The following is a 27,140-nucleotide window of genomic DNA, read 5'->3' as shown; positions in this document are numbered from 1 at the left end:
AAAAAAAACAGTCAATTTATTCATGCTGTTACGTTAGAGAAGATGACAAATGCTGCACCTGCTCTATGTAGAACAACTAGCAGACTGAAGGAGAGAGCGAGTGCGCTGGTTGCAGGAGTCACCTCAGGCCTTTGTGGTAAATAAGTATAGGGATACAAATACAAGGAATTTGGAAGAGTCAGTGAAACTTTGGGTCCCCGAAGTCTTGGCTCTTATAAGCATAAGACGAGCAGATCTGGGTCTTTTGGGTCTCTCCTCCCAGCTGCAGTGGCTGCACATATTCACTACCTCTAGGCTCCTACAGGGAAAGCTAAAACTGAATTTGCAGTGTCATCTAATAACTAGTAATAACTTAAGAAAGTTAAATCTTTAGTCTGTGTATGTAGGGTACACTGACTTGACTAAAACACACACACGCAAAAGAAAAAGAAACTTGTCTAGTTAGATAAATCTAAAACGGGTAGAAACCAATTAAGAATGATGTTTACAGAACCTTTTAATATTTTTAGTGCAGTTTGTGAGATTGACTTATTTAACCTAAAATTGATCTCAAATTGTTCGGTGGACACCTATATTTATAGCCATCAGTGAAGAATAATTATCATTCTTTTTGAAGCCATTCTCCCATTAAGATCAAGAGAAGCATTCGTTTCTGTTGATAAATTGTTTATCCATTCTCTATTAACAAGAATGATTAAGAATTTGAATAATTCTTGACCACAGCTATATTCCTTTCTTCAGGCCACAAGAATATGCTGGATTACATGGATCCTTACGGAAAGGTTGGAAGTTGTAAAGCTGCTGTTTGTTTCTTGCTCACTCTACTCTGTTTTTAACTTTCTTTCCCACTCATTTAATAAGAAGTATTAATGCTTTAAAAAACAAAGATCACAGCAGATATCTCTTCTTAAATTCAAATGGAAGAAATATTAACAGTAATAAGTAGTGCTGTCGCTCAGATTACATAGTACTTATAACTATTGTTTGAATTTTGAACCAATGCCAGATTTAGATAGATCTTGAAATCTAACAAACTACTCTTTACAGATAGATAATTTTTTCAGTATCTAACTATATAATTATTATCTTCATAGCAGCTTCAGTGTAACTATGAATCAGTTTGATTAGCCTATTATTTTGTTCCCAGCAGCTCTCTCCTTGAGAAAGGATATTTCTTTTTCTAAATAGGGAAAAAACTTACTTCTAACATACTGCTCAAAGTTTCCAAGTAATTTTGGTGCAAGAGTTTATTAACAAGGTTAGCTGTAACATGACTGTAAGCAGCACACACAGTAAAGAAAAACAGGTATTTGAAGCATGGCTTTGCTGCCAGATACACGGTGTCTTGCTGAAGGATCTTGCTATGCACTGTATAAGGTTAGGGTATTAAATATTTACATCCTCTCTTCCCAGCATATGCTGCCTAATAAGAGTAGAATTCTGCAGCTTATCATTTCATGAACACAGCCTGCAAATATTCAATGAATAAAGCCATTTTGCAATCCAAGCTTTCAGTAAACTAACCTTTTAATTTCAATTTATAAACAAAATGTACGCGGGGACCATGTTCCACAGCTGTTGAGCCCTGACAAAGCAGCCTGTGACTGTGCCTCATGCTTGCTAGGCTCATTAGTCACTAATGACTCCATGCCTACAGAGAGCTTTGAGAGTGTGCAGAGTTACATAAGCTTTAAGGATCATTACTGCCTACAGGCAGCTGCCTGTGCTTGGCTTTGGTTCTACAGCTCTTGGAATTTAACACAATACATGAAGAGCCATGCACCTCCAGCTCAGTATGAAGCACAGCTGTACAACTACACACAACTCTGAAATCTTCTGCAATCCGAGAGTCTCCTTCCTGTAAGATTTCATCTTCCTATTCTAGATTTTTATCTTCTGCTTGCCCCCACTGTTGCAATCACACTGACTTGGCCATCCTCTTAGATTTTAGTCTCTAGCATTCCCTCTTTCCTTTCACAGGCAAGTTGTACCAAGCTTGAATAGTAGTAACTTTGTAGCACAGACAGATGTAAAGGAGGCCAAGGTGCATAAGGAAGTCAGTGTTTTATCAGATAACCAATGAAGCTGCGAAAACAAAACAAATGAAACAAAACAAGAAAGAGACAAACCCAGGAGAACTGTTGAAAGGTCTTCTAACAGAACACTTCACCTTCCATTACCAGTAAAATCTCAATAGCATTTTCCAAGTGTTTTTCTATCCCAAATCTTTATTTTGTTAAACACAACAAAATTGGCAAGCAGATTCCAGTGGACCTCCTAATTATATAACATCCCTTAGAAGGCACTGCAAAGGAACACATACTGTTTTCTTCTGCCGCAGGAAATTAGTACTATAGCAGATATCCCAAGTTCCCTTCATCCCATTTTACCCTAATTACTGATCTGGGTCAAAGGAGGCTTTTTATTTCCCCACATAATTACACGACTTGTTAAACTAAAAACAGATTTTTTTGGAAGAGGATCAAATTTTTGACTCCTCTTCTTTCCAAATGATTCTGCTCCAACTCTCTTCCATAATCACTTAAAACGGTCACTGCCTGGGCAGGGATGACTGTAGCAAAAGGGTATGTACCAAGAATAAAATAAGTAAATAAATAAATAAATGATTCGCTTACCGATATTCTTCTGAAAGACTTGAATTCAAGATAGGTAAGGTGGTCCGAGAGCTCCTCTGGCTCAAGGTGATCAAAAAGAAGGGAGACTTTCCTTTTCTTACTGGTGTTGGTCTTTACACGCTGTGTTAGCTTTCTGGACCAATCCCTGGAATTTCTTTTAGACAAGTTTTAAAATAACACTGAGTTATCTTCTGAAGAAACTTTTCTTCTCCCCATAACAGAAAACGCAGTTACATTGTTTTCACACTCTATGGCAATGAAAACGGAACTATTTGAATTTCTAAAGAGCACATTCTTTTCACTCATTAAGGATTATATCACAAAAAAGATACTGATTTTCTTAATGTAATGTGAAAATTCAGTACAACTATATTACTCTATAATATTGCTTTCTCAGAATTGCTGTCCCTAATTTTCTGTCTCCATTAAATATATCCCAGTGCTCTGCCTTTTCTCAGTTCTCAATAGATTTCATTGACCTGCCTCTGAATACAAGATGCTATTTGTCTATGGAGTAATGAGATTGAATTGGTTTTCAAAATCTGAATATCCCTTTTCATAGCCAGATACAGAATGTATGTCAAATTCTGTTCTGCTTTGCCCAATCAGGGTGTTAATTTGCACTGTTGGACTGTTCCACAGTGCTATCTCACTCTTATTTTAAAAGGATGGCTCACTTGCCAAGGGAAATGTTGTGAAGTATAGCTGTGGGAGTTATCTGTACAGGACATGTCATTTCACAGCTAAAATCAAATATAATAACATCAAGAGTTTGATGGTGAAATAACCTTTACCTACCCGCTGACCTGTGGCTTTAAAAGTGCAAAAATATTTTTAGCTTGTGTTTTACCTGATTAAAATGCATTTTTCTCTCTCATTGACTTCAAGTAATCTCTCAAAATCTTTCATTCCCTATAAATCTTCTGAATTCCCTGAATAAAGTAAAATGTAACCAGCATAGAGGATCACCACAGGGTGTACAGGACAGTTAAATTCAACCTAAAGCACTCTTAGAAGTCATTCCATTTCTTTACATAATATAAAGTTCATCCATATGGATCTCTAAACTCTGGGAAGGATAGGTTAACATAGGACTGTTATCTTGTAATTGACTGAAACTATCCTGCCATAGGACCATTATCCTGCCATGCTAGAGAAACATAATACTTGAATAAAGGAAATTTGATAGCAAAAGTTTGTTTTACAAGCATACTGAAACTAACACTCACATTTGAGTTGTGTCAATTAGATGACAATGCGACTCTTCACCATTAGCTTTTACCAGTTCTTGAAATTCCTCCATAGTTTTGTTTAGTTTGGAGTCCATTTTGAACATAACCCAGAACTCTGTAATCCAATACCTATCATAAATTGAAAATGCAGGAAGAAAAAAAAAAAAAGAAAAAAAAAGAAAGAACGAAAAAGATTGTGCATCAGTAAGACTGAGATGTAGATGGGTTTTCCTGTTTATGGTTTCTTTTTCTTGTTTTCACTACTTTGTTTCTCATTTGTTTTTCTAATTTTAATTTTGAATTTTAGATTTCTGCTAAAACAATCTGGTTTAATGCTGTGTAGAACTATTGACTATGTATGTTTGCAAGAAATTTAATATCAGTATATTTGGTTTTACATAATATATAGATACATATTTCTTTCTTATGAGCTTGTAGAATTTGGCCAAATTCTACGATCTCTTTACACGTCTATGTAAAGCTTGAAATTATTTGGCTAAAATTAGGTAAGTGCACTACACCAATAAGAATTTAATCAATTAACTGGAAAAAGGTTACATAAATTTAAAAGTGTTTTTTTTCACCTATAGAAATAAAATATTTTGAGTACACTTTTGCATACTAGCCATTTAAATTGTTTCAATCATAAAAAAATCCAGTTCCCCAGTGTGACTTATGACCAACTAATGTGAAAATCTGTGCTTGTTGCAGATATGGAAATGTACATTCCTAAATATTTATGAATGCTGCTTGCAAGCAAAAATATTCTCTGATCACACGCAACACCAAAGTATAATTATTATTTAGAAAAAAAATAAATAAAAAGGAGAGAGAAAAAAAAACACAGAACTTATTCTTGCTAGCTGTTACTATTTATTCCCTACTTTATGTAAAGGAGATATATCATATGCTAATCTGATAGTATAATCAAATCAAATCTCATTTTCTCTAAGCCAAGACATTGAGCTTTGCATTACAATTAAAGAAAAAGTATGACCCACAATCAGTAGAAGTGATCTAAGACTAAGGAGAATCATATACCAAATACAATAGTTTTGCCTCATAGAAAAATAGCTGCAATATCCCCTGTCCATTTGCTTTTAAAATAGACCTGCAGTACTTACAAGCATAACACTAGACCCAGTGTTACCTATTCCTGAGCACTGTCATTTTTTAAGGATGTTTAGGGCACAGATTCACAGAGAATCAGTTCAAAATCATGATCCAATTAATTCTTGCATTCACTTCCACAGATCTGCACAGGTCACACGAGCATTTTTGTCTCAATCTGCTTAAGCAAACCTTGAAAAGCTGTAGGAGTCCAACTGTTTCTCTATTCAGCATCAGCTTAAGATAAGCAAAAGCATTCTTATAGCCCATGAACAGCTACGATCTAGTAATAAGCAAGCAAAATATATTCTTACCTCACAAAATAACATATCTTTACACATAGCATAGAAGATTTCTTTTCTAAAGCATTAAAATATGTAGAAAAAACTGTTAAGGAAACCACAGCCATTTGTGTATGATAAGAAACATAACGTGCTTTATATGTTGCTACCATAATCAATAGGAATCATACCACTGATGTCATTTTATATCAGATTAAGGTTTTATACAAAGCACAGACAATATGCACACCAAGAAACGTGTTGTAAACAGGAAAGCTGTAATACTTTGTTACTGACATACCGGCTTGAGCGCGGAATAGTGAACGTAACTTAGCCTAGTGAAAGGGGCCTGCTTTCTGCATGTGCTCCTTGGAAACCTGCTTCACAGTTTATTATAAAACTCCTGCACTCACATGAACTAATATTAAAGTTCATTGAAAAATTATTTTTTTATGACGAGATATCCTTTACTTAATTATGATTCAGTCAAGCTTTTTCTAAAATGGATGCCATTTTCATTTAAATATAACCAGTTGGATACAACAGTGGAGAAAAAAAAAATCTGAAATACCTTTTTTCGCAAAGCTCACCTCTCTAACTGCTCAATAGTTTTCATTTGACATACTGACATAGCTGGGAAGAGGCAAAAATAGAAACAAACAAACCCCCCCCCCCCAAAAAAAAAGCAAGTAAGAAAAAGTTTTTAGTCTATTATGACCTTCAAGCAAAATAACATATTTTTGTAAAGTAACTAATTTCTTTGGAAGCCATGGAAAATCCACTTGAAAAAATGTGTTACGCATATCTTGATTATTCTGCTGTAGATTTGCACATACATTTTCAATATCACACAAAATAATTTCTTGAAAATATCTTGCAGACCCTCTCTCGATCTGACTGACTTTGACGGCAGGCTCAATCTACTGCAATTTATGGGATATACCCCATCCAAGATTTAAATGCCAAGAATAAGTGCTTAAATTACACTTCCTGTGAAGCTAAGGAGATTTAAGTAGCTGTTCAAGTATTCTGAATCGCTCTGAAGTGAGCATCTAAAGTTAGATGGTGCTCAAATCATCAAAAACTAACGTCAAAAACTAACTAAATGCACTGAAGGAATTTCAAGACGGAAAATAGTGAAACAGGGATATTTTCCTTTTTTGTTTGTTTGTTTTAAAGTACCAAAGCCCAGATTATTTAATGCATTCAAATCTGTTTTTACTTTTCACTGATTTTGCAGGGAGATATATGCAAAGTGAAAATCCGAGCATGCAAAATATGCAAATCTGGTTTGGTAAAAGTTTGAATTCCTTCTCTGATCTCTGACTGATACTGCCAATATGATCTTAATAGCTTTGCTGTGAAAATCTAATAGGCAGCAAACAGATACATGAACCCTGGCAGTGACTTCAAAATAGCAGCACATCAAGAAGAAGATATATTTTATAATTAAGAGACATATTAATTTTCTTCAGTGCAAACTGTAATTTTGAATTGTTTGAGAAATAGTATTTGTGAAAATGTTACATCTCCAAGTGATACAATCAGACCTGGACATTTTCAAAAATTACTTGCTCTTCTATTTGTATGTAGAGAGATCTGACATTTAGACCTAGGTTCACTGTAATTAACTAATAAAATCTAACAGCTGTTAGATGCTTCCTTTACAGCCAAAGAGGGGTGAATTATGCTACTTAAAATCTGATCTGGAGTTTCAGTTTGTGAATCATAAGCAAAAAAAAGTTAAAAATTAGTACTTTAATAAAGGCATAGTAATGTACCAATACATTAACTATTTACACACTTCAACATAGTGAAGTATATCTAACTTCACCTCAACAGTGGGTGAATATTAAAAAGGATATAGATCAATGAGCTTCTGGAGCATGTCCGCAGAGGAGATGATAAATTGATGCATGGTCAGAATTATCTTTAGCAGCTGGTTGTTCTGACGGGCATTTCCTTCTAAATCTGAAAAATAAGAAGGCAGAGTATGCTTATCAGCATCTTACCAAAACTTGGTAAACAGCATGCAGGAGACCTTTTCAGCATCCTAATTTTAAACAAACCCTTGCACCTAAGTTGTCTTTAAGACAGTAGGAAGTACATCATTTTTCTGAGTACCAATTTATTGCTTTACATTGTATTCGATTAAAAAGATCTAGAAGACCCTTACAAAAAACCACACACCATAAGTGTATATATTTCTGTATACATTTCTGCATAGGACTGATGACAGAACCTAGCTGGTTTGAATCAGAATTGGATACCCATTCAAGCATAAAATAATATTTTATTTTTGAATAATATTAAATATATTGTCCTGTATGAGCATACACATAGTAGTTACTCAGAACAGTAACAACAATAGCTACATATGTAGCAACAAAGCACAACAAGGCAAAACGGAAGCAGCAGGTAAAACATTTGCAGCATATAAAACAGCATCTATTTCTACAGGAAAAAAAAATAAATTGTACAGCACTGAAAAAGAACATTAAACTTCACCCACTAACAGAACAACATAATCTAGGTTAGTAACTGAACAACAAGTTCCATGCCTTTGTAAAGCACTGTAGCAAATGCGAAGACCAGGCCCCAAGGCAAGGCCTTTCCTTTTGCACAATAAATTGCATCTTCAGTCTGATTCCCTCTAGGTCTGTCCCCTTTATTCTCTACTCCACAGTAGTTCTGTAGCCCCTTCTCACCACCCTGTCCCCAAGAGGCCTCTCCTCGCCTTCCTCCACGTCCATGCCGGGCTGCTCCCCACATGCTACCGGCTTAGGCCACGCAGGGCAACACGCGCTGGGATGGACTCTAGGCTGATGGGCCAGCTGCAAATCTCACCACACAAATTCTGGGCAGCCCTTCCACAGACATGGGCACCCGTCTGGGAGCCTCTCTTTTACACATTCAATTTATACCACATCTACAGTGAAATGTACATCTACTTCATAGTTGAAATGTAGTTCAATCCGGCAGACAGATTGGCTCTATTTCATGAAGAGTAGAAGTTAAACAACAACAAAAAAGTACGGATACAGTATATATTAACCCAAAGCTAAACACAGTTTGGACCTTCTGTGCTAATATCACCTATAATCACCTGATGGAAAAGGGCATTCACAGTTCACACGATCCACTGGTCCAACAGTGTGGCAGCAGCTGAGCCAGCGGCACTAGCATCTTTTGCTGGCTCCTCTAGAAACCTAGAAAAGCTCCAACTAGCTTGGAAAGCAGGTCTGTCTGTAGCTTCAGTCTGATAAAGACTGATGCACAGAGAGCTGTGGAGTGTCCAGAGAATAGGTGAACTGTCTGCCTCCAGCACGGGGTGAGCCGAAAGCTGCCTGTGCGCTGCTATTGTCAAATAAATCTCTATAGGTCTATCGTCCTCAGCCCCTTCTTTTAATAAAGTGACAGGTTTAAATTAACAGACAGATTTAGAGATTTGCATACATTTTAATGGTCCTTCTGACTTCTTTTTCAGGTATTAACTGAGCTCCAAGAACAGGACAGGGCCCTAATCTTTAGAAACACTAAATGTTCTGCTCAGCAAATGATTAAACTAAGACAAAATGAAGAGCTTATAAATATTCTATTACTAACCGTGGGCCCATCTTTGCAAGTCAAAGGCTTTGTGGTAGTCATGTGCAAAAATGATAAAGCACATCCAATTGCCTGCTTTAAAACATGAGTACATATGCTCAGATTCTGCTCAGAGAATCAGTAGAGTTAAAGGCCCATCACCAGTAACGAGTTTTTTGGTCTGAATCAGTGCATGTTCCCACAAGACAACAGTTCTTTGCTATCATATTCAGTATATTAATTGCATTCAACCATCCACCAAGCAGATGAGAGAAACACACTGTCAGTTGAAATGGAAACCAGATGAGTCAGGGTTCTTAAGAAATCACATGCAAAAATCACAGTTCGTCGGAGAATTGAATGATTGAAATACTGACCAGCAGTCTCCAGAAGGGGATATAAGAGAATTATTGACTGTCTTAATACCTAAGTTATTCTAACTTATTTAAAAAGTGTTAGGATGGGTGAGTAGGCAAATATTGAAAAAGACCCTGAGCTGTCTCTTGACTTACATTATGAACGAGTTTTACAGCATGAGTCAAAGTTTGTGTGGTCCTTGCGTCGGTCCTCACATAATGTCACTCATTTCTTAAGAAACTCCTTGAGATACAAACTGCCAGGTGACTAGGACATTGCTCTGCACCAGGGCCCTCTGTGCAAAACACCCAGTACTCACAAGCGGGGCAAATGCAGAGGAAGGCAGGGACAGCAGAGATCACGAGACTTAGCCATTCTGCAGCTGTCATTTTTCACTCTTTCAGCATCTCCAGGAATGGGAGAATTATTCTAGACTTGCATGGCCAGCTCACCTCCTAAAGGTAGCTGTGTGTAAGGAAGCTTCAGACGTTACGGTGCCTTTCTGCAAAGGCTGCAGTCAATAAGATAACTCCCCTGACCTGTTTGCAAGGGTGCCTCTGTGTGCTACACCATTCACTTGAACCTCCAGCAGTTTCTGTTAAAAGTTTCTTGAGACTCATTTTCATTTCCGTTTGTATACCTGTTTCTAACCACACACCACGCTGAGCAGAAACCACTGAGTGAATACTAAATAAAGTGGAAAGGGTGTGTTTCAGCTAGCCAATCTTACCCTAAAAGAATGCTGCAAATATACTGCATAAGTATTTTACTGCAGCAAAACAAATTCCCTCTATTTGCCCTTGTCATATTAAGGTATTTTAACAAATACCCTCAGAAACAAAGGAGAATCCATTAGTTGAATAAACTTTTCCAGTATTTAACTGCATGTGACTGCACAAATACATCACTGCTAAGACACACTATTAGATAAGATAGTGTTTTACTATCTTGTCTAATTTACTTACCACCGAAAGTTACAATTACAAAAGCTCTGTTGCATAGGTGAGACTCAGAACATACAAGAATACGAACATCCTACTCTCCGCCTATCAGCTATTTTATTGTGTTATCCAACTTGGGAAGCCCTGTACCCCATGATTTAGAAACAACAGAAGAATCACTTTTCCTAGAGCACGTGGGGGAATCGAAGCACTCAAAAGTGAAGCTAAAGAACTTCTTTTCACCACATCCTGATAGCCACCAAACCTATGCTTGAAGTGCTTACACGAGAGAGTTGGTTCTACAGTCAGCCTCATTCTACTGAGGCCTTCCACTCACATGAGTGCAAGCATAAGACAACAGGAAGAATGCCAAGAATGTCTTAGCTGAACTGAATTTTGCAGGAAGAGAAAGCTGTTTTCCTAAGAGCCCTTCATTAGATAAGCACTGTCTTTACCAGTAGAGTCTAAGTGTAGTGTACTACACCTAGTGTACAACTTGAAACACACTCCAAGTGAATCAGAACACTGCAACATCATATGACCAGTGACTAAACTGCTAAGAACATGAGTTACCAATATAAACTACCTGAAGTCTTCTATCCACCATCAGAAACTAGCACCACAGGCAATACAATGCAAGAAAGCATCAAGCAACTGCCAGGCACTAGTCTTATTAAGCAAGAAGCTAAAAGTAACAGATTACTCTACTGAGGTGCTATGCAGATTTCCTTAAGATTTCTGCCAAACATTTTGTCTGACGGTTTGAAGAAGCTGGTGGGAAGACGGTGTTATAAATGTCCCTCTGTAAAGACAATTAAAGGAGCATGTGATATAGAAACTGGGAGGCCTGATGCTCTCAGGATCTAGCATCAGGGTGACTGATGAAATGCACAAACACACACAGAATATGGAGGTACAGGGGAGATACACGTGAGGGTTCAGCAACAGGGCTGCAACAGAAGCGCCGCCGCGAGCCAGTGCCTCTGCCCCACACGGGAGATGCAGCACCGCACAGGCTGGGGAAAAGGAAGGTTGGGGAAACCTTCATAAAGTAAACATGAAGGTTTCCCCAAAGACAGGCAATAGGCACACTGTTCCCCTTCAATTTAAAACATAAAACAGTTTTCTTGCTATGGGCTTATTACTGCAGCATAGGAATTTGGTACCCCCGTGAGAGAGGTAGTCATTTAACTGTCCCATTTTTAAATAGATCAAATTTCATCAGAATCAGATTAATAAAGAAGCCACCGTCCTTTGCTCATCAATTATGACAGACAATCACTGAGACAGAGCAGAAGCTCAAGTTAAAACAGGGCATTTACTTTTTGAGCTGGAAATAGCCTTTTATTTTTTAATGACAAAACCTCAGTTCATGGAGAAGTCGGGGCTAGGAGCTAATTTACTCAATTCTGCTGCTCCAATGTAGAATCTGTTTGCTCTAAACAAGAATGTTTCAGAAATTAATTTAATTTACTGCTAAAATTTTACAGTTATAGATTTCTCAGCCCTATGGGTAACTTATTCCAGCATTTGAACATCTGTGATTAGAGACTTCTACCTGTTGCCTGGTCAAGGTCTTGTGACAACTTTGGTAGCTTAAGCACCTTACGTCCTGCTCTGATCTCCAGCAGCCAGAAAACAAACAAACAAGCAAAATAAACTGCACTCATACACACACGTTCTCTTCTGCTTGCTAATGTATTTTCCTGATTTAAAGCTCTCTTCTCTCTTATCTGAACTAAGAAACATCAACTTGCTGAATATTTTTCCCAGAAATCAGGTTTTCTAGATCTCTGGTCATCTTTGATGTCCTTTTCTGAATCTTTTATATATTGCGCCTTTACTAACCAAGCTGTATAAATATTCCAGAGAAAGTCTTAGCAACAGAGTTAGAAAATTACTTTGCATGTTTCATACATCACACTTCATTTAAAAAATATAAATATACATATATACACACATCTCTTCCCTAGAGCTGCCTTTTCTGCAGTTGTACGATACAATTAAATCACTTTCACTTTTACAATCCATCTTCACCTTGAGATCCTTTTCTGTAGGAATGCTACATATCAACAAGTTCACCATACTTCATTTCTATAACTGGTTATCCTGAGAGTAGAACGTCTTACTTATCCCTCACGAGTTCTCTTCTATTTCATACCACTATTTCAAGTTAACAATTTTCAGAAATAACTTAAATCAAATGTTTTTACAATGATGGTGCACTAGTTAGCTAAAAGACTGTTTTATTTTTTAGTTGCAGCAGAAAGAAAGAGGAATCTTGTGGCTCTCATGCTTAAATTTAATTCCAAAGGAGTTGATGAGCCCCTCCTGTGACAATCATGCTACCAACTTTAGTAGACTGGACAAAAACATTCAGGGAATCACTCTAGGCTTTTATTTTTTAAAGTGGCTTGCAACACTAACTGTTATGGTTCATCCAAGGAGCAGTCCACTTCTATTAGATCAAAGTCTATAATACTTAAAGCATTAAGTGAAGGCCATGCATAAACTTACTTACACACACACAAAAAAGATTTTATGAGAAAGACTCCAAAATTAAATGAGAATAATTCTTTCCTTTGAGAGACAGAGAGAGGAAAGAAGCGTACTACTTTGTGAGCAATCCCACACTAACGGAACCCTAAGCAACAAGCCAAGTAAATAAAGATGCTGGAATAAACCCTATCAGCTTGGCAACTCACAAGTCTACTTCCCCCTGGCAACTCCTTCCAGTGTGAAAAACTAAAAGGCCATCAAGCCACACAGCTCTCTCAGTGAAACAATCTGTCAAAATCAAATGCAGAATCATGACCATACGGCTCCCCAAACCAATGACCTAGAGAAGATCCAGGCGAAGTGACCGTTAACAATGAAAAAACAGCCCAGACACAATCCAAATAATACACAATCCAAAAAGATAAAATGATTATTCTTTGTAAAGTAGGAAACATTAGGAGAGAAAAATCTCAAGGGAAAGCCATTACCCTCTTTCAGAAAATTTTTGGAAAGCTACATCTTGGAAAAAGAGCTCTCGGTGGGTAATTCACTGAAATGAAAACAAAAAGATAAAAGCTTTTGTTGGGGGAAATGGAATGATTTTGAGAAATTAAAATGTACTTCAAAAGAAAACAAATGAAATGTGGGTGGAAAGCATCCCATTAGCCTTGGAAATTCAGATTAAGCACGGAGAATAAGACAAAAAGTTAAAAAGCACAAAACTGATCTTCATTGTTCTACAGCATACTTTAAGTACTGAGTTTAGCTGAGAGAGAGCTTTATACAAAATAGGTCTTTTCCAGAAAGCCTACAAAACATAATTAGAGTGTTCAAGAATTTTTTATAGCTATAAAACATGATGCTCTAGCGGCAAATTGTAGTGTTGAGCTACAGGTAACTTTTGAACAGCTCAAGCGCAAGGCCTGGCAGCAGAGCTCCACCGGCAAAAGCACCAGCGCGTGGAACAAGCGAGAAACTTCGGAGGCCGCAATCGCTAGCGCACCAGGGAGCGCAGCGCACAAGCTTGGCATCAGCTCATCCAGCAACAGCAGTGTTTGGTAGGGAACTTCTTTCTAAACATGCGATTGACCTAGGTAAGTGTCAGCCCCATTTTAAGGTTCAAACTGTATCCAGCTATCAGATACCACAAGGCGACCTCTCGGGGATTTGAAGATGATGTAAATGACACAGGCCCCAGTTCCCGGCCTTGATTCTCAGTTTCTATATCTCTAGTATTTCTGGAGTGCTGTTTGGGATGTCCCTTCTTCATAAAGGTCAGATTTGTTGGGAAGCTTTGTTCTGAATTTGTGAAATTACTGTTCACAGAGCCTGTGGAAAACTGTTTTTGGAAAAGTGGTTGCTAACTCAACTTCTAGTGATACCAATGCCCCATCATTAGACTGCAATATCTCTTACTCACCCCGGACCTTGATTCTCCTCCACACACACCCTTTACCATCCAGAAAGCTCTACAGCTTCCCTACAGTCACGCATCATACCTGAACGCTGTGCATCACTATCAAACATCCACAAACAAAATCTGCTGAGGTGGTGGTTCCAGCTAGCTGCAGTACGCTAAATTTTCACCAGTAAAATTACCACATCTGTGAAAGCATCAGGTTTATTAGGCCCCTTGTATTGGTTGCTGTAGTATGGAACAAGGCAGCCCTGTGGCTCCTTGGTACTGCTGCAGTACATTTCTTACTATTATTCTTTCTATTATTTCTTACTATTGCTTAATAAACATATCCGATCATTTTGTATGCTGTTCAACCTAAATAAGTATTTTGGTTTTCTTTTGTATATTTGTAAAAGAGTAACACTATGCAATAATCAACTTTAAATGTATCTGATGCTCCTGGAAGAAGGGGGAAGAGAATTTCATCCATAAAAAAATGACTATTTTGAAGGCAGATCATTTTGTGGCATTGAAAACAATTGGAAGTAAAATAAAATAAAAAGTAAAAAAAAAAAAAAAAAAAAAAAAAGCTCTTGAACCTCAGGCACTACTGTGCTCTGGCAGAGGAGTACCGTCTTTCAGAAGTAAGTTTAATAAAGCCACATCTCTAAATGACTTTCATTGCAATACAGATGGCACCAGGCACTGAAATATCCTTTCTATAAGCTGTTTATACATTTGAGTCTTAAAACATCACTGTTTGGGTGTTACCGAAGTCAACCCCAGTTCCAGGGTAACCTTAGCAAAAGGCAAAGAGCACCTGCGAAGAGCTGCTGGCTGATGCATTTTCAAGTTCTGTCCTCAGTAATTGCTGGGAGGAGAAGGGGTAGCTTTTTTTCCTCCAACCCAACCTCCCTAACAGAGAATTTTATTAACTCATGTAGTAGTTTGAGAGAAGACTACTCCTTTCAAGACTTGGAAAAAAAAACAGAATGTCTATTAGCAGTATTAACAAATGCTTGGCAATAAACAGCAAAATACTGAAAGGGTTCACAGTAAAGCATGTACAAACTAAACTAAATATCATAGAAAAGAAAAAGCACCTAAAGAACAAATGTCTTATTTCTTGCTTTTACTTCATAAATAGGTTGAGAAGAAGGAATGGAATTAATATAACACTCTCAGGAGACTGAATTCTATCAATATCCAAGTTTTCATGTACTGAGGAATAAAAGTTAATTTTTTTTCTGAAGTTACACTTAGAATTATGATGATACAATTTCTCTCATATCCCTGTGGTGTAGATAAGCAAATGAGAGACTTCTTTATTTAGTAAGAAGTGTAAGCTTTCTTCATTTTTATTAACAATGCACCTTGACTTTGGGCCATTACATTGGAAAGACTAGAGTCCGAATGACAATTAAAGCCTTGAATATATATATAAGTTTCATTTTCTTGGAAAAGTTTCTTCCATGGATATTAGGTTACAAAAATACCTATTTACCTTTTTGCTATAACCACAATCAACCTTCACAGATAGCTAAATGCTATTTAGCTTTCTAGAGAGCAGTAACTACTCTTCTGTTCTCACAATACCTTTACTGGATCATTAGCTTAACTTCTGTCACCAAGCAATTCTAAAGCTTCTGCACTTTTATTTCACACAGTCATACCCAGATTACTTTAAACATAGAGGATCAACACTGTTTAATACAGCAGGGGCTGAGAGGGAAGGAAAGACATTTCAGTATCCAGACTAGGTTCTCAGGCTGGAGGGAAACCTCTGCAAACTTAAAGAAAGCAAATAACTGACCATCCCAGCAAACCCAACAGAGAAAAGTAAAGGACAAAGGCTGCACTATGGGAGTGTGCATGTACTTTTCAAACTACAAACTGCTTTTGAGTCACAATTCTGTACTATAGTTTATATGAACTAAGCTTTCCTAGGCTTTCCTTCAAATAGCAGCATCAATGCCTGTGGCAGGCTGTGAGGATATTTTGATTTTTAGTATCAATGTGCAGCTTCCTAACAACATCTTCTGGGGAGTGAAGGTAGATGGGCAGAGGAAGGAACCTAAAGACATTTAATCATACCAGATCTCAGGTTATTTTGATATTAATATTGAATGCAGCTCCCCTGCTCTGCAGGGAAAAGACAGACTAAGCACCATTTCCTCATGAAGAAACATGGGCTTGAGGGTTCCACACAGGAGCATTCTAGGGGTCTGCACGTTTCTTTTGCAAAACAACAACTTGCAGCAACTTCTAAACTTTCCAGGAGTCATGTAATTTTTATTTAAATAAAGCATTTCCATTGAAGATTGATGTTTTTCTTCATGGACAAGAGACTGCTTAGCCTTTCTTATTTTCTCCTAAATACTTTGGAGAAGGGGGAAGAAAAAAAAAAAAATCACTCAGTTCCTCTATCTTAGCATTATTAGATATTAAAACCAAATCTTGACTTAAATTTATATCTCTGATACGTAAAGAAAACCTAATAAGCCTATTTTTGCTTCTACCTTAAAAACACCAGAAGTACCAACCCTGTTCTCTACTACTATGCAAAATGTGGTACTCCAGAGGATACTGGATTAACTGAATTAACCAGAGATCATTTTTTTACCAGCGCCACTGGAAGTTAAAAAATATATATAATTTTTTTGAAAACAATGAATAAAGATCCTCCCCCCTCCTTTTTTTTTTTTTTTTTTTGGAACAGTGATTATTTTACTGGTTATTGTATGTTTCAAGCAGATTAGAAAAAGAGTGGATTTTTCTGGATAAATTGAGGGAAAAAAATGGATAAAATCTCTATATTTTGCAGGAGAAGATCATTAAAATACTCCTGTGAGAGAACTCTAATTTGCGTGATTTTTTTTGTTTTTTAATGGATGCAGTTCTTACCTATCTCTCAGAAGTTCTAAGACTCGGTATATTTTTGCATGACATTAATGAAAAATGAACTACAGAAATATCACCAATATAGAGAACTAGAGAGCTGTAATGTTTTGTTTTCAGGGGGAGGGGAACAACAGCAGCTCTGATTAACGGCACAGTTTTAGGTAGCGAGCACCTACACGGGCAGCTTCTCATCCGTATCACAACAATCACATGGAGTATTTCATCCCAGTAAGTCCTAAAGCAATTTCCAGAATTTCTAAGGCTTGTTTACAAACATGACCAGACAGTTCATAACAATTTACATCATAAGCTAGGGCTATTATGGCCATTAGAAACTTAAAAATTGCATTACACTCACATAAACTCTGTTAAGAAAATTGCTAATCCATGAGGTTACTACTTTAAAATATTTTGAAAATAGTAGCCAAAGATTTAAATCTTATATTAAAGACATTGTTTTCTATTGACCAGTGACTCAGAAGTACAAACCATTGACTATACTGTTTATCGCAGTTGGCCTTCCACGTAGAACTGTGCTGCATATAAGGGGCATTAACATCAACACGCATGTGCTGTGGGAAACAGGTCCACTATTTTGGTAAAGCCTTTTACTCCAAGCGTGTTACAGGCACGCGTGGCACAGCGACTCTGCATCTGAAGATGCTTCATGACTTCCTTTCTCCCTTGAGCATGCTTCAGCTGTTAACCATCTGCCTCGCCACGTTCCTTGCCTGGTCTAATAGTAGTTGAAATACCCTCCAATTCGGGCAAGTGCAGTCCTAAGTGCTACAATAAAGATGCTTGCTCTGTACAGATGCAGGAGGCACTAGTTTAACATATACTAAGCTAGTTGAGTAGCAGCATTGAAGTGTATTTATTACAGCCCTTTAAACAAACAGACATTTTAGTCTTAATCAAGATAAACATTGATATTCTTATAGGGCAAGATAGACAAAGTCAAAGGAAAGAAACAGGACCTCTTACCATCTAATGTACTTATGCATGTACATTTGCACAAACACACAGTGAGTAGATCAACAGAAAAGAATTGCTGAAATTGAAACAGGACATCTAATACACAGGCAAAATGTTAAGCTCATAGTAGCTTGAGAATAGCCTTGAGTAAAGTGTTATGAACTGCTTTTATTTCATTTCCACATTTAGGACATATGCAGGACATGTTTAGGACAGATACGGCAGGTAAACACTACTGAAATATTTCTGTCATCTGATCTTTAACACTTTTTGGACTAAAGGTACTTCAGGATGCATTTACTCAGACCCATCAGGAGATTACTTTAAGAAGAACTAGCAAAAAGCAGAGCTGCCCTTCTGCACATATGCTTCCTGTGTTTTGTTGAACTGTCAGCATTAAATAGTCACTATGGCTATGGAACAGCAAACTAGACCTTATTCTGGCTTTGGTTTCAACAAGAAAGCTGACGGAGCAAGTATCTTTGCAGATAGCAATGAGAAGAACAAGCTGTATTGGCTCTTAGAGCAATATCAAAATCATTCTTTGGCACCTATTTTATGTTCTGCATGGATGCAGGTGGGGAGGGGGCAGGGTGCGTATTCTAAAGAAACTACTATACTTCAACCTCCTTTCCCTCCTGAAGATACTGTATTCCGAAACAAGCACTATGAATTACTTCTGTGCTTCCCTGAACTCAGCTTCAGCAATGTTGCTGCCTACTGCACATCTACCTTTAATTTTTTATGACCTTTCTGTTCCAAATTTAACCTTTCTGGTGGAGAGGTTTCACTGGATATAACCCTTCTGCACTCTTGGCACTCTAATCTTTCCAATCATCTCAGGACCCTACTGCATGATCTTCATCCTCGTGCACTCTCCTCCCCTTTTTGAATTTTTCTGCCCTGCCCTACTATGACTCCTTCTTCTTTCCATACAATCATGTTTTCATCTTTAAAAAGTTGCTATGAGGTCCACTTACATGTCACACTTCTCTCTGCTTTCTAGGGCAATCAAATGTGCTGTCTACATTTGTTCTTTATAGGTCTCCTTATCAACCCAGACCACAGTAGTAGCAGCATCTTGTAGCAGCATAGCAGCAGTAGTAGCAGCATTTTTTCTCCTGAAAACTTGTCTTAGCTGCTTTCTTGATTTCTCTATTTGCCTTTAGCATTTCATTTGCAGGATGATTCACCTTTCTCATCTCAACCCAACCCTTCCTGACACTTTAAGAAACTTCTACTTTTGGTACCTTCTATCTTTGTTAATAAATCATACTATTGAATAAGCACTAGTGTAACACTTATCTCAGATATGCCTCACATGACCTTATACTATCCCCCACCACATTGTTTTTATTCTGGCTTTTTAATGAGTATCCTATAATTCTGATGTCTATCAAGATGAAGGATGCCTATCACTCATCAGTTTAAGTTCAAGATGGCCAAGAGGTGGAAAACCACACAACAATCAACTTAAAGTAGGTGTCTAAGTTAACTAAACCATATGAGCTTTCGGGTTTCCCTAAAGGAAACAAACCCTCTCACCATCACTCCAAGAAAAAGCCTCATATCTCTCTGCTTTTAGTATCAGCAGGTACAACAGCATTCCTGTAATTCAGGTTACTCCGTCCACATTCTAGCGGCATCTTTTACCCAGCACTGTTGCACACCCACAGATTTTCACATTAACACTAAAATCCTGTCTATTCTCCCAACCTTCTTAAGGCAGGATTTTGATTACCTCAACAACCTTAGCAGAGGCTCTCTTTCTACATACCCTGAAATCCGGTACTCACATCACTGGGTTAAAGCTTAACTTTCTCACTACCTTCACCTTTTTTTTTTTTTTCCCTCCTCTATCTCCTTACTAATTACTTACACAACCCCCCTTTCTCCTTTTTTCTCCCCTCTCTTTATGCAAAATGTAAGATAAATAACATGTACTTATTTGTGTGCTGATTCCAAGACCTTCCTCATTATGCCCTTCATAGACCAGCAACAGACTACCACCTTGCCCTTCCACATTGCTGCTAACGGCAGCCTTTCTTACACACCATTTGTTTTCTCCAAAGTTGTATAAAATGTAAACATGTAAAACAAACATGTAAAACAAACAAACAAAAAAATCGATTCAGCTGTATTCTTTATATAGCAATACAAATACTTATTTTTAACTGTGCAAATAATATTAGGAAGTGCAGTATAGTATTAACATGATGCAGTGTAAAGTATACATTCTGAAGTGTGATGCATCAATCCATCGACTGCATATTGTTATTCTTAACACTAGACAGCAAATAAGGTTTTTTTTTCCAGAAAGTAAACTAAAAAGTATAACAAGCAGCATAATTTTGTGGAGTTTCTGCATTTTTAATATTGAAGTAAAACTTGCTCAGATGTCTAAAAGGGTTTCTAGAATATTACACAAAAGAATACAGGCCAATGTTCTTAACACTGAAGAGACAGTGTTACTGAACACTGAAGAACCTTGATTTGAACAGAATTATTAGAGAAGAGGGTAACAGCTCCACTTCAGTGCCAAGCAAAGAAAAACAAAACAAAGACTTGCTTAATCATTCAGTTTACTGAAGTTTCCACTCGTTCCTCCCACCATCCCAAGAACTCCCAGATTATTTTCCATCTCTCCTTTTATTTGCATGATAAAATGAATGTATTTTGCAAAATGCTTTTGTTGGTCATTACAAGAACCTTCCTTAAACAACTTTGTTAAGTAGGTTATCTGGGTGTACCAGTTGTAAGTTGCAATTCATTTAAATACCCTCCTGGGAAATCCCAGCATATTTTAAGACTGTGCACAATGTCACAGAAGATGCATACATACAGATAACACTCCGAATCCCCAGTGAAAGACAAGATTCCTACAGTAGGAATCATAACTCAAGCAAATGTTCATAACCTTGGGATCATGCCTGCAGATGCATTGCAAGCCACTTTGCCAAATTTAAGTACCACTTAACAGCACTGGATTAGTGTAAATTTTCCAATCGAAGCATGAATCTTATTAGAAAGTTTCACATGCATACATAGCTGAACTGGACACAGGCAGTTGCCTTTTTTTTTTTTTTTTTTTCCATCACCTTAGTCCTTATAAGCTTTGAATTCCCATGAATCTGAGAACACAGCCAGATCCATGCAGTTTAATCATTAAAAAATTGTTAGAATAAAATTAAACCAATAAAACCTCCATTCAGGAAGACAGTGACCACAATCATTTACTAGCTTTTCATAATGTTGCATTTATAACTGTTTTATTACATAACTATCCAACTATTTGCATCCATATTTTTCTACTACTAAAACCTTATATAAGGTCTTACATATATGTAGATGTCATCTCACATGTAGTGAGCCAAAACTTCTAAGAATATTAAAACTGATTCTTAATTTGCTTATAATAGCTCAGTGGATATTTTCTTTGCAATAAGTTCAGAATCCTTTTTCAATACGCTAACCTTCCCCCTGCCCTTGAAGCCCTGCAGGTCTAGCACACTTTAACAGGAGATATACACACACACACACATATATATACACACACACACACACAGTTACTAATTAAAGCATCATTGACAAAAAAGTCCACGGATACAGGCAACAATCACATTTGACAATATATTGCAGTTCTGCTAGAAGATGAGTAAACTGGTAAGCTCAGGGGAAAAAAAATACACATTTGAGAGTTTTATTTGGATTTTTTTTTCTTTTTAACAGCGAGAATCTTAAATCTGTACTGGTAAAGCAAAAGGAAATCAATATTATTTCATCTAACATGAAAGTAGCTCTTCTCATTTCAAAATGTATAACAAACATCATTAACACACATGATCTGAACATATCACTATGAAATGGAAAATACATAATAACTACTTGTTAAGGCTTGCAAATTTGGTACTTAGAGTAGCAGCAGGCACAACAACAACAAAAAGATGACTGGGTTGTTTGACTTTCAAGAGGAGAGCATACATCACACAGATATGCAGATCCACATCCCCCATAAAACATGCAGTCACCTATGGCATACCTAATTCTCATCTGAGGCTTTATCTTTCACTAATAACAGAAATGCAGCCAGGACAGAATCACACACACAGAGTATCACGCTAAGAGTTCCAGAAACTCACCAAAAGACTGAATGCAGGTTTCAAGAAGATCTTCCAAAGTGGCCCCTTTGGCTAAGTGCCCTAGCGGCACCATGGTGACCTGGGCAAGGCTGGAGCAGTGACTGATTTGCTTCAGCTCGAGCGCTGCTTCAGGGCCAGTGCTGCATCCTTGGGCAGGCTGCCTGAAAAGGAAGCACGGCAGAGGAGTACGTGAAAAGCAAGTGGCAGATTTTCACTGCATGGAAAAGGAGGAGAAATTTAAGAGGCAATTAGCGCCCCGTAGCTAGGCTGGTAAAAGACGCAAGCCTCCCACTTAATAACTGCACCAAAAACACTGCTCAGTAAATGACACTTTCCCTGCTATACGTGGATTACTTACAGAGCTCTTTGAATGGCCTGTCATATCACCCAAAGTATTGTTTCTTTGCTTGGGAGCTATGCTTAAATTAAGATTTCTGCACAAGTATAAAAACTCTAAAATTGTGTTATGTAGGACATGTAACACTGGAATATTGTCACACAGTAATCTACCACCACACTTTTTTTTTTTTTTGCCCACACCAAAGTAAAGAAGAAAAAAGCAATGTGTAACTATAATCAAGTGTTGCACAAGTGGAAAAAAGGCCAACCGACTTTATTAATAGCAAATTTCCAAATGTAAGTAAGCATCGAAAATATCACTACAATGTTAAAGTATTTCAAAGCTTAAAAAAAAAAACAAAGTGGGTATAATTTTTATACGGTATGGATACAAATTTAAGTACATAGCGTCATAAGTATGAAGAGCTTTCACCTGTGCATTTTCACCTGCACATAACCACTTCAAAGTCTTACTTAAGAGTAAAATAACATAGTTCACATAAGACAACAACCTTTCAGTAAAACTGGGACCTATTTCAGAGACAATTTACAATCATGATTTTCTTATAAGTTACTCCAGCATCTTTAAATAAGACATTTACGAAAAATAAATAAATAACAATTAAGGGGTAAGCTGAAATCACCTGTAGCTGAAGTTCCTGGGAATGTAAATACACATGAAGGTAAGGTATAACACTCCTTTAAAAGTAATTCCCTTTCCTATAAATTCCCAAGGGAAGTACTTTTGTTTAGACACATCAGGTGTGGATATACAAACTTCCATCCAGCTTTTCTTTGACAGAACACTATGCAAGACTTCATTAATAACTAAGAGCCCTGTAAGGAAAGCGCTTAGGAATTCATCCAACTTGTAACTGCGCACTACAGACAGAGGAGGTAAAAACACAAGTGTCCCAGCACAGTGCCTTGGGAGGGGGGTGGAAACAAGCCTAACGGAGACAGCCTTGACCCTACCTCATCTCAGCAAGTTTCAAGCCTCATCTGAAGTTTCTACTTTATTTCAATGCTGACAAAGCCATGGCATGGCTCACAACCCACTCTATCCGCTCCCTTGATTTGGAGCCGGATCCTGCGGAGGTACCGACCACCCCTCATCCTCGCGCCCTGATCTGACAAGGACTATTGAGCCGATTCTCTCTTCCCTTTCTCTACGTTCCCCTCTCAGCTTTGAGAGCTGACTTCCTGTTCTCAGACAAAACGGGCCCAAGCCCTTTGCAAGCCCTCATGTCACGAGCGCAAGCACCTCTCTTGGCGCTGCTCCCAAGGGCGCAGGATCCCGGCCCCCCAAGGGCAGCAAAGCAGGAGCTACAGGAGCTATTTTAAGGTCTTGGCAACAACAGAATCAGCAATGAACAGAACACAAAAGTAAAGCTGTCCACAACCCCCCCCCCCGCCCCCCTCCCCCCCAAAAAAAAAGAACAAAAAAGAAAAAGTTTAAAATGTCAGGGTGGCCGACTTGGCGACACCGGATGGGGAAGACTCCGATAGGGACACATTACAAACTAACCGCTCCCTCGAGCAGAGCCGTTGGCAGCAGTCGCTCCACACGAAGGAGAGCAGTAAACCAGGCAGGTACCAGGCACGTTTACCGGGGAGCGGAGGAGTGCGGCGGCACGGGGCAAGGGGGGCAGCGGCAGCGACGGGAGGAGCCGCGCGGCGCCTCCGGCCGCCTCCCCGGCCCCCTCCGCCACCCTGGGGCTCTGCCCAGCTGCTCCGGACGAAGCCCCCACGGCCGCTCGGCGCAAACGTGCGCTGCGAGGGGCGAAGCGAGACCCCCCTCCTGCTGCTTCAGGCCCGCTCTTTCCCACCGGAGAGCGAACACCGGTACGCGGCGGCGCCCAGTGCCTCTCCCAATCCCGCCGCCCGAGGCAGGGCGAACCGGCCGCACCAACTCACTGCTTTTCCTTCCTTCTGCCTGGCGTTCCCATGCCGGGGCCGGCCGCGGCGCGGGGGGCTACATGGGGCGGCGGCGGCGCGGGGCAGCGCGGCGGCGGCGCCGCGCACCGCCTGCTGCCGCCTCGCCGCTCCTCGGGAGGAGCCTGCGGCGCGGGGAGCGGCGCGGCAGCCGCCCGTGACGAGCGCGGGCGCAGATCTTATCGGCAGGAGGAAGTGCCGCGCTCCGGCGCGCGCTTCTCTGAAGCCGCCGGCTTTACCAGGTACTGCGACACGGCCGCCCCCTTGCCGGGGCAACCCCCGCCCGCCCCGCGCCGCCTCCGCGGAGAGGGCAAGCGTGGCACCTGGGCAAAACGCGAGACCTTTAAGAAGTAATGCATCTATATTTTTATCTATCTGTTATTTATTTATGTATGTATGTATGTATTAAGCGGCGCTCCCTGGCGCGTAACGGCAGCCACCAGCCCGGCCCGCAGGGGCACGTGCGGCGGGCGCGCGCTCATTGGCTGCGCCGCCAACGGCCGGCGCGGCGCGGGGCGGGCTGAGGGGAGCTTGGGAGCTGCCGCCCGCGCTGGTGCTCACCCGGAGTGCCAAAAAGGTGTCTTAATTTCGGGGAGGGTGTCCCGGTTATTGAAGCCCGCTGCCGCTTCAGCTACCCACCCCCCCGGCATCTCAGCTCTGCCGGCAACATAAGTTACTTCTCAGTAAATGTGTGGATGTTATCACAGTACCAGCGTTGAAGACTGTTTCTTTCAAACCTTCGCGCTTCACTGCTGCCCTGATCTGCGTCCAGTGTAATCTTACTGTTCACCTAAGCACTTACATTTTTGTGTATTAGCTGTCCCATTCTGAGCAAATCAGACTTTTGCTATGCACAACTCCTGCAGGTAAAAGCAAAGAGCCCTGCGTACATCTGGAAATCACATTAGTGATTCACGGGCTGACACTCTTCTGAGTCAGTATTGGGCTCAGTCAAGCAAGGAGCTTGAATGAAGGTCACTGCGAATTATGAAACAGGGACACACTGGTGGTGGTGTTAAACCAAGGTGGTTGTCTAGTTCTAATTCGGACAAGTATGTTCCACATATGTTTGCTTTTTCTTTAACTACATTTCCCCTGTTTTCCTTGAGGAATTCATAAGCACGCTGTCTCTCACACATGCATAAATGAGTCTGGCAGAAAGAAGGATCTCAAACTTGGTGATCAAAAGTTAATCTGCATTACAATACATAATCTCTCTTACAAAAATACTATTTTAGTCTGTATGTACAAACAGGTCTTTGGCATCCTGATCCCTGAATGTAATGTTCTTCAAATGAAATGATCCCTACCGAAAAGTAGATTCACACATTTTTTTTGTCTTTAAGTGTTGGGGGGTTACATGCCCTACCTCAGAGATTTGCTCTGTGGAAGAGCCAATTCTGTTAGTAGATGAGTACCTCAAAGGATAACTTAACAACCCAGAGTAGTCCCGCTAACAGAGTGATGAGGAAGATGATGCCTACAACGACCCATGTTATCCCTGAGAGACATGACAGACTAGACATTTTTGTAGTTGTGCTAAGACCCCTGCAAGGTCTCACAGCAAAGGCAAGTCATGATTTAGATTTACCATCAGAACTGACTGAATGGACCTAGTTTGCTGCCCCAAAGAAATCCAAACCTTTGAAATTCTGTTATATTCCAACACGTGCCTTTCTCCCTCCATATTAGTAGGAGTCTATAAAACCTAACATGACCATGAAGTGGAATAAAACTAATTTCCTTAAGTAGTTTTTTCATATCTACATTAAGTTCATTTAAAATGCCCTCCTGTCTTACCTGGCTCCACATTCCTGCTCTTTGCAACAGGCTGAGCTTGCACAGCCATGCAGTCAATTGCATATGAGAATTAATCTGGGTTAAAAAAACAAACCAACTAGAAGTGTTAAGTTTTCAGCAACACCATATCAAATCTTTCATTCATTTCACCGCCCACTCATATTTGCTCAAGCGCTGCCACAATCAACCAAAAGAGCATGACCACACATTTTGCCAATAGCTTTCACTTTGATCTATTTAAAGCCATTGTGAAATGACAGCTCTTAACTGACTATGAAAGCTCTTAGATCCTGCGGGATCATGAATTAGTAGGTTCCTTGGCAGTGACAGAGTGGGTGGCCGGGTCAGTAAAGAACGTTTGAAAGACACAGCAGACAATGTAGTTGTAGATAGCAACTGCAGGAAAGGAGAAAACCAGGTATCTAGCATATTGGGAAAAAAAGAAGAAAAAAATAAAAAAATAAAAAAGAAGACAGCACCTGGAAGCTATGGAGAATCACTACCGAATCAACATATGTAGGTTATAGTCAGAATAACTGGGTTTAACAAGTACCCTTCAGTTAAGGTCTCTTAGCAATTGCACATGAAAAAAAAACAAAGTCTCTTTCATCTGAGTTGTGATAAAACAGAAGTGTGGCCGTCCTGTTTGAGTGGATGCTAGGAATAGCAGCTCTATTTAAGGTATCATTTGAATGTACTTCCTTGGTATGATGAGAGTTTATAGCTGCTAGAAGAGGTTTCCTGGCTTGAGTGGTCATTTCTGTTATGGCTATTAAAGTATTTCTAATGTTTTTTTACGAGCATGGGTTGTAACTTTTGACCAGGATAATCTTTGGTTGCTTTCAGTAATTTGTCAGAAATTTCTGTTTTTTAGAAAATGTGAGTAGTGTTAATACATGAAGGTTTTGGTGAGGTTATTAGACCAGAGTAATTCTTCTGGCACATAGCATAGTACTCAGGAGTGGAATAGTCCATTTTCTAAAGCAATGTGACATACAGCAGCCTTAGTTC

The 27,140-nt window shown here is 39.1% G+C and overlaps 1 protein-coding gene across 1 annotated transcript in view; it reads right to left on the bottom strand.

The window, feature by feature from the left end:
• Positions 1-26,178, bottom strand: part of RASGRP1 (RAS guanyl releasing protein 1) — a 37,705-nt gene extending 11,527 nt beyond the window's left edge. Inside the window, exons 1-7 of the mRNA XM_088529372.1 lie at positions 26,130-26,178; positions 24,420-24,652; positions 22,056-22,248; positions 7,125-7,230; positions 5,293-5,355; positions 3,866-3,997; positions 2,637-2,790 (exon numbers count right to left, since the gene is read on the bottom strand). Coding sequence (XP_088385498.1) covers positions 2,637-2,790; positions 3,866-3,997; positions 5,293-5,355; positions 7,125-7,230; positions 22,056-22,248; positions 24,420-24,652; positions 26,130-26,178 — 930 coding nt within the window. The remainder of the gene's footprint in view (positions 1-2,636; positions 2,791-3,865; positions 3,998-5,292; positions 5,356-7,124; positions 7,231-22,055; positions 22,249-24,419; positions 24,653-26,129) is intronic.
• Between the last annotated feature and the right edge of the window lie 962 nt (positions 26,179-27,140).

The sequence above is a fragment of the Tinamus guttatus genome, unplaced genomic scaffold (assembly GCF_059628265.1).
Source record: "Tinamus guttatus ecotype Peru unplaced genomic scaffold, ASM5962826v1 Tinamus_guttatus_pri_ptg000327l, whole genome shotgun sequence".
NCBI lineage: Eukaryota > Metazoa > Chordata > Aves > Tinamiformes > Tinamidae > Tinamus > Tinamus guttatus.
The sequence above is the reverse complement of the archived record's forward strand: the minus strand, read 5'-3'. Positions and strand labels throughout refer to the sequence as shown.